At 40.8% G+C, this 9,022-nt stretch overlaps 1 protein-coding gene across 1 annotated transcript; it reads left to right on the top strand.

Annotated features, from left to right (window-relative positions):
* Positions 1 to 7,574: 7,574 nt before the first annotated feature.
* On the top strand, positions 7,575 to 8,767 carry LOC134223460 (uncharacterized). Its single transcript, XM_062702606.1, has 2 exons — positions 7,575 to 8,489; positions 8,566 to 8,767. The coding sequence occupies exons 1-2, from the start codon at positions 7,646 to 7,648 to the stop codon at positions 8,568 to 8,570; spliced, it is 849 nt and encodes a 282-aa protein (XP_062558590.1). The 5' UTR covers positions 7,575 to 7,645; the 3' UTR covers positions 8,571 to 8,767.
* The last annotated feature ends 255 nt before the right edge of the window (positions 8,768 to 9,022 follow it).

Genomic DNA, 9,022 nt, shown 5'->3' on the forward strand with positions numbered 1-9,022 from the left:
TAAACAGTTTGGAGATCCTAGAACATCTGCTCTGGGCAAAACTGAGTAGAATATCATTCCCCTGGCCGCTATTGACCTACATGGACATGACGGGTTTCCGTAGTTTTCATCGTCAACATTTGCATATCATCTTTCATTACTATAGAGGTAATTTTGGAGTCGCTAGGGATGTACAGAAGAAACATTTTGTTGACACATAGTATAGTCAATGCTAGAATAGTGTTATAAAAAAAATTTTGAACCTGTAAGTTCCGACTGAAAAATGTCATGTAAATCGAAATTTACTATATTTTGATTTAAAAAAACATCCTTACTCACACCCCTCTAGGAACAAATTGAGCATCCCTAGAAACATATCTCACCAGTATGAAGAAACTAGATGAGATAGGTAAGACATCCATAAAAGAATTGTTAAAATCGGTCGAAAGACGCTTGAGATACAGCTGTTTGAAAATTTAGTTCCCACGATTTTCTGATCACTGTATTCGGCGTGTTAATGCTTATGTTTACTTCAAGAATGCTTCGAAGAAAAATGCTATTTGCGCAGATTTGCGCAAAACAATCATCATATCCCCGAAAAGCTGAATAAATAAGCTTTGAAATAAGCCCGATTCGGCATGCGTGCGATTGCGTGCTCATAGTTAAAAATCAGGTTGAACAACATCATGTCTTCGCCATACATGTTACAAGCAATTTTAAAAAACATCTTTGATTTACCATTGGATCGACATGATGCGCCCCGTGCAATTTTCATCCAATCTTCGTGAAATTTTGAGGAAAGACATTTCAAACATTATGAAAAATTATAAAAATACTTTCGAAGCTGTACGCTCAACTCAATTTTCTTCACTTTTTTCCGCCTTGGCATCACTGTGCACTGGTGCAAATATTGGCGGAAGCAACCGTGTCCGGATAGGAACTGAGTGAGGTTTCCTGCTCACCCACGTCGACACATTGGGGATGAGCCGGTGGGTCCACCTTCCATTATCTGGGTGTCAATGAAAATGATATTTTCGAATTTCAAAAATCGACATTGCTCACAAGTTTCATTACCCCAAAATATGACCCCATATGAGCCCAAAATCAGAGCTCAATCGGACATGATTTAGAGGTGCCTAAAATTCATCAAAGTTTTGAAATTTTTACCAATGAAAATTTTCCCAAATTTTTGATGCCAAATGACTTAAAAATGCATGAAACGTCGAGATCTGATGTTATTTTTTAAAAAATGCGACTGTAAGCAACGCTCTGAAAGTTAGCTGACTGGTGCAAATAACTCGTCGAAGTCCGCGCCGAATTTCTGGGAAAATCCGTGCGCAACTAGCCTCGCTTTGTACTTCGCAACATTTCCATCTTCATCGAGGTTGCGCTTGAAAATCCATTTGCTGCCAACGGGTTTGCGATTGGCGGGCAAAATTGCTAACTTCCAGGTACCATGCAGCGATTTAATTTCGTCATCCAGCGCAGCATGGCACTGCGTCGCCTCTGGTCCATTCGTCCATTGACTGCTTTAGCGGAACTTCTCGGTTCCACCATAAACTTGTGCGCCATCCCGGTAGTCTCCCGAAATCGAACTGGCATCGAATTGAACGTCGGATTGGCGTCATTACTTCATCATCATTTTCTTCTTCGTTGTCGACTTCGACTGCATCACAAGTTGAATCATCGGATTCATTTCCATCAGCGGGTGGCGCAAGTTTCGATTCATATTCCACCATCGTGCTTGGATTCTTCGAAATCCAGTTCTGGACGTCATCTTCCATCCCCACGAAACGAACATCACGACTGATAACTATTTCGTATTTTCGTGTATCGATTAACCGGTATGCCTTGGGACAGTCGGAGTAATCAACGAATGTGAACTTCTTTGCCTTCGCTTCTCTGAGGGGATGTGAATGATAAAAATGTGCAATCGTCCGTAGTTCGGTTTCTTCCCAAACCAAAGCTCGAAAGGTGTCCTATCGACAGATCTTGATGGTAGTATATTCTGCAGACACACCGCTGTATTGACTGCTTCCACCCAAGGATGTTATCGATCATTTAGTAATTTGCGTTCGATCATTTCGTAGTTTGTCAATAACTCATTGCATAATGTGGATTTCAAAATGTGTTATTTGGTGGACTTCTAGTGCGAAGGTTTTTCTACAACTCTGCCTAGTGGTTCGTTGCTAGAATTCAACTAATAACAGAGTTAGAGCGCTAGTTACAGTTGTCGTATACAATTGTTTTTAATCGCGGACTTTTCAAATTTTCGGACGTGTTTATAAACTAAACTTGCTTCCACAACAATCGTTTTCAGAATGACACCCCAGACAACAGCTAGAGATTCCTTCTGAGTCTGAGGGTATCTTTGTTCGGTTTGAGTAAGTACCTTCGATGCACATGCTATTATCCTCGGATTGTCAGTTTCGTCGAACTGAACGAGAACCGCCCCAAGTCCGAATGGTGACGCGTCTACAAACAATTCTGTGCGATGAGGTACAACAGGAGCACCAGGATGAAGAAACAGCTACGTATCTGAAGCACGATTTTTCATCGAATGGGCATCAACCATCGATTCAGCAAAGTTCACTTCCTTCAGAAAACAATTCCGCATCTCCGTCAAATTCGGATACATCCAAAAATACAATTCCGACCTCCAAAGAATCTCGGTCGCTTCGCGACAGGAAAGTGATAAAACGGCCAATGCGATATGAAGATTTTGTATATCACGTTTTTCATTAGGCTCAAATTTCTTCGCATTGAAATTTTCATTGTTTATTTTCAAAATCCCCATAGCAACCACTACATTCCAACATTAATGTATTCCCGTAAAGGCTTTAAATATTCCTGAAAATAAAGAGATGAGATTAATTATTTAACTTGTGTCGATTACCTTTTAATTAAGTCTTAAGAGTAGAGATGAAGAAAGATGTAGGAACTGAGGATTCTGAAAAATAATATCTAAAATAAACAAAAACATAATTTATGCTAAAACAAAATTCTGCTGTCAAAAAAATAAAACAGGATGTGAGACGACATGTGTATATACAAGGTTGCCTTAAACATATGTTCCACACGAACAATTTAAGTTAAATACACACTACAACAGCAACTTTAACTAAATTATTGGAATTTTGTTATCATTTAGTATAAGTTACTGAAACTGTAGCTATAACTCCGTTACTAGTGAAATTTAAACAATCTCTGCCTAATAGCAGAGTTGTAGAAAAACCTTCGCGCTAGAAGTCCATCAAACAACACGTTTTGAAATTCAGCTTGTGGAATGAAGTATTGACAAACTACTAAATGATCGAACGCAAATTACTAAATGATGGATAACCTTGGGTGGAAGCAGTCAATGCAGTTGCTGATGAAGAATGTATGTAGCCGCCAGACATTCTTAATACTTACGCTCCCTTAATGTGAACGTGTACTATACACATGTGGAAGTGTTGGCTTGAGTCCCATCGAAGGGAAAGTGGTTACCTCCAATACATTTTTCAATTCAATATCTACCACATAATGTACATATTCACATATGAGTCTTCAAGAAATATCTGCATAACTCGAGAACTAAGCAGAGAATAAATCAATTTTAGGCGAAACAAAGTTCGTCGGGACTGCTAGTACTGAATAAAAGCATGAATTATTTGAATGAATTTTGAACTTCCAACCATAGCAATCAACTTTCAAATAGTAGGCTATCAATCAGTTAAATAAAATCTCGATTGACAGAGCGAAACGAAGAATAAAACGATACTACAGTCAAGACATACTTCGGAGTATACAATACAGCCCATGAGATGTGATAGATTGTGATATTCGACGGATGTCCTAAGACATTCGCTCGGCCACGACAGTCAGAACACATGTGCGATGTTGCACCCGAATCGACGATCCATAACTTCGAAAAATTTGTCGTCGCAGCAATCATGAATGCAAATTGCTTTGCCTTGCCAACCCTTACTTTGGATTTTAAATTTTTATTCGACACGCGGCTTGGCGCTCCATCGCTTGCTTAGAAGGGAAGTTCTTGAAACTGGGCACTCGAGCTTCACGTGTCCCGATTTGTGACAGTTGTGGCAGACAACAGACTTTTTGTCCCCACCGGCAGGATAGACTCACCTCGATGGTTTTTCTCTGCTCGCTTTTGTGCTTCATCTAATAGCTTCCGCTTCATCAGCTCCATGGTGAGCTCATTTTCGGATCGGCTTTCAAACGCTGTAGTTAAGGTCACTCCTGACGGAATCCAAGATTAAAAGTGCTCGCGTTTTCGGGGGCACACCACTCGATTCAGAGGCGGCGCACAACTGTCATTTCTAGACCAACATTTGAAAAGGGCGTAACAGCCAAAATTTAATCCTTCTGATTCTCCGTCTACATAAATAGATATATGTGTACAAGGAATCAGAAGGAATAAATTTTGGCTGTTACGCCCTTTTCAAATGTTGGTCTAGATTTTTGTTAATTTAGCTTTGCTGCGTCGCAGCATGCGTGAAATAATGAGAATGACAGTTGTGCGTTGCTTCCGTATCGAATGGTGTGCCCCCGAAAACGCGAGCACTTTTAATCTTGGATTCCGTCAGGAGTGACCTTAGGATATTGAACGAGTCGGGCATACTCTTCAACAGCATCGCTACCTTCAAAATGGATTCAAGCTCCTGTCCTATGTTCGCGAGGCGTGCAAACAGCTCCTCCATGTGGAACAAATGGTCCGCCATGTCCCCGTCGTCGGTGTACTTTGCTTTACACAACTTTTTTTTTAAATAACCCTCGGAATGGTAGTTTCGACTGCAATATTTTTGTGCGTGTATATACAACTATGGGTCTCAGGGCCTTGTATAAAAAGTTTGGTTTTGGAAATAATATATAGCCTTTACTCGTATAGTGTACGAGAAAGGCAGAACGGAAGGGATCGAACAATATCCCTGTTGACGTCACATATCGCACGCTTTCTTCCAGCTCACCTGCTGCAACAGCAAATTTGTTTGCCAGTTTCTTCCGCTCAGTACATGACGACAATCCTGTTCCTTTGGATGGAAGCTACATTGAAAGTATCCCGTCGTATTCCTCAAGTAACTTTCAGCAATGCGGATATTTTTGAAGCTCTCAGCTCGGTCTCTCACATCAAAAGGACCGGGTCCCGATCGCTTACCGCCAATTTTGAATCGATCTATAAGCGACTGTGTTTTCCCGGATGCTTGGAAGCTTGCTTCAATCGTTCCCGTCTATAAATCCGGCAACATACATAATGTAGAGAACTACCGTCCGACATCCATCTTGAACTGTTTTGCTTAAGTTTTTGAAAGTCTTTTGCATGGCGTGTTATACCCAGCAGTACAGTCCATCATTTCCGACCATCAACATGGGTTCATGAAAAAGCGCTCGACGACATCCAACCTAATGGTGTTTACGCACACAGTTCTAAGCGAATTGGAGAACCGTAGCCAGGTCGATGCTATTTATTTCGACTTTTCAAAAGCATTTGACAAGGTGCCTCATGCACTAGCGATTGAATAACTTGACCAACTGGGCTTACATACCTTGATCATTCGGTGGTTTCTTTCTTTTCAAACTTTATTATTGTGTTTTTTTTAAACAGCATTAAGTTTCATCATTCGGTGGTTTAAATCGTATACTTATCCTCTTGCAAGGCTTTCGTCAAAGTACATGGCGCCATGTCCGATGCCTACATTCCTTCTGGAGTACCGCAGTGCAGTCATCTGGGACCGCTTATCTTTATTCTTTTTGTTAATGATCTGTGTAATAACCGGAGTCCAGGGAAAACTGCTTTATGCGGACGATCCGAAAATTAACCTGCCATAAAATAACTTGTACACTGCAGTGCTTGCCAACCGATATTGAATATGTTTCAAACTGGTATAAGATCAATGGTATGCAGATGAACTCGACGAAATGCAAAGCCATAGAGTTACATCGAACAAAGACCTTGGAATCGTTCTCGACAGCAAGCTTCGTTTCACTGAACATGTCTCAGTTACCATCGCTAAGGCAAACGCTATGCTGGGTTTCTTACGGCGTAATACAGCACAGTTCGATGATGTCCATGTTCTCAAATCGCTGTATTGTGCGTCGCACACTCGAATCTTCTTCTTCTTCAACTTGGCCTGCTTTTCAACTTAGTATTCTATTAACATTTCCTCAGTTATTAATTGAAAGCTTTTCTATGCCCGCCATTGCATGAGTATGTATTTTGTGTGGCAAGTACAATGGATACACTATGCCCAGGGAGTCGAGAATGTTTCCCATCCGAAAACATCCTAGACCGGACCGAGAATCGAACTCGCCATCTCCGGATTGGCAATCTTACGCCTTTGCACGCAAGGCTACTGGAGACCCCCGTAGCATACTCGAATATGGAGTTCAAATCTGGGCTCCGTAAATTTCTGCTCACGTCGAATTCTAGAAACGCTTCGTCAACTACGCCTTTCGCCGTTTACCATAGAACGATCCAGACAATCTCGATCCAGATTGACTCGCGACCATTATCATTAGCATGGATCCGTGGCCACCGCACCCATTTCGGCCAAAATAAAGTTGAGTCAAGTACGAGACACTGAAGACGACCTTACTGTTGCGGTCGGAATACGTATCTGTAGAGGTACAATTAAGTGGTGGAATTTAAATCGGATTGTACAAACTCGTCTTATGACAAGCAAAATAATCCATTAGATTTATGCTGCAGACTATTTAATGAAATGCGTTATTTTTTCTTTAATGTTAGTAAATTTGTTTTTAAAAATAGAATTAAGTCAAATAATTATCAGTCTGTGAAATCTATAAATTGAAGACGGTGTTCAAATAAATGAAAAATTTCTTCCAAAATACCTAAGGAAAATCCTTCGCAGATTTTTCAGAAGCATATACGGTAATTATTTTTGTAACAATATTGAAATACTGGCAACACAGTGAGATAGAAACAAATCTTTTGTATAGCTTTCAGTGTTAATCGAGCGTTCGTGCAATAAACAATCATAAGCACTATCATAAATCCGCGTGTTTTATTGGCACTATTAGAGATGTCGTAAAATCCCGATTAATCGATTAGTTACTAATCGATTACTCTTGATTCTTGTCGATTATTGAATCGAATAATCATTGTATAGTAATCGATTCAAAATTAATCGATTATCACAACGATGAATCGATTAATCGAAGTAATCGATTAATTTGCGACATCTCTAGGCACTATTCCGACACTTCTTACATGGTGTCAGAAGTGGTGTGTGGTGGTTGCCCACGAATTAATTGTCGCGAACTTCGCGAGTGATTAAAAAAGTGTATTCCGTGTTAATTGCGGTTCACGCAAGCCTTGCGGCACATATCGATACGAGCGGCTTCGAGAAGCATCGAATTTTCATCGATATAGTATTCATAAAGTTCATCGATCCGATTCGAGAAGTATCGAAAGTTCATCGATCTAGTAAAGTGCGCGAAAAAGCTTCATCGGGACGATTGACTGTCAACTGCAAGAAAGTGATCGGTGTCGATGTCAGAAGTATGACAGAAGTAAACAAACGTACGAACTAAAATTCAGTGGTCTATAGTGAAGAGGAAAATGGAGCAACGTCTGCCATAACCATTGGATTTTACGAATCTGGCCAAAGAATGGCCTAGATGGAAGCAGCAATTCTATATATACATGATAGCCAGCAACAAGAATGCCGAGGTGGAGAAAAACAAAATTGCCACGTTTTTGTGGCTCATTGGAGAACGCGGAGTGGAAATATACAACACACTTTTCCCGAATGACGGTGGTATTGATAGCATGTTCGGTGTTGCCGCTGCTGCTGGAGCTGTACCTGTTGCTGGAGCTGCACCTGCTGCTGGAGCTGCACCTGTACGCACGTTGGACGATGTAGTAACGGCATTCGATAATTATTGTCTACCGCGGAAGAACGTTGCCATGGAGGCATTCAAGTTCAACATGATTGTCCAAAAAGAGAAGCAGTCTTTTGCGGATTTCGAAACAGCTCTTCGAACCCAGCTGGCTTATTGTGAATACGAATGTCCAGCGTGCAATGCTTCATATGCCGATCGGATGCTACGAGATCGCATCATAATTGGTGTTCAGGATAAAAAACTCCAATTAAAGCTACTGGATGGAAAAGACGAGCCACTGCGAAGTGTGGTAGAAACATGCAAGATTTTTGAAGCAGCCTCGGAAAATAAACAAATACTGGATAACAAAGCTCACCATGAGATGCACGTCGTCAACGATCAACCAGCGAATGGAATGAAGGAGGAGATAGCAGTTGTAAGGAGTGCGGCTTGTTTTAACTGCGGACAACACTTCAACGCCAAACATCGTCTCCATTGCCCAGCGAAGAATGTGAACTGTGACGCTTGTGGACGACGTGGTCACTTCAGGAGGTTTTGCAAGGCACCGAAGATGGAAGATGGAATGAACCGGAATGTTCGTAAGTTTGATGACAAACGTAAGCCAAATAGGGAGTCGGTGTACAGTCTCAATTGGCGTGAATCAGGTAAAGAAACTAAACGAGATTTGAATGCCAATGAAGATCATACAATCACATTTAGAGCTTCTCATTTAAATTATAGAATGATTTCGAACTGTGGTATCGATAGGGTATCACGCGTCAGGTGGACAAAGCGTTATTTGATTGGAGATTATCCAGTGGACTTCAAACTGGACACAGGGGCGGATGTAAATTGTATTCCATTGATGTGTGTGAAACAATCAAAAGTTCCCTTCGTTCGTGATGCCTCTCTTCCCACAGTTGTAGATTACAGTTCTAATAATGTTAACATACATAGTCGTATTTGTCTCCCTTGTTTCGATCCCGATCAAAAAGCACCCATAATGCGAAGTTCCTTGTTGTTGATGATTCATTTGAACCAATCCTAGGACTTTAAACGTGCGTAGCTTTCGGATTGGTTGAGCGTTTAAATACTGTCAAGTCTGTTCTGAAATTCCCCATAGATAAGACTGCTTTTATAGAACAGAATCTAAGTGTTTTTGAAGGACTAGGGAAATTCCCAGGAAAATGTTCTATTT

This window comes from Armigeres subalbatus, chromosome 3 (genome assembly GCF_024139115.2).
Source record: "Armigeres subalbatus isolate Guangzhou_Male chromosome 3, GZ_Asu_2, whole genome shotgun sequence".
NCBI lineage: Eukaryota > Metazoa > Arthropoda > Insecta > Diptera > Culicidae > Armigeres > Armigeres subalbatus.

Bases quoted from the DNA above. Each gene is read 5' to 3' on its own strand.
- LOC134223460 (XM_062702606.1), top strand. From the start codon at position 7,646: ATGATAGCCAGCAACAAGAATGCCGAGGTGGAGAAAAACAAAATTGCC.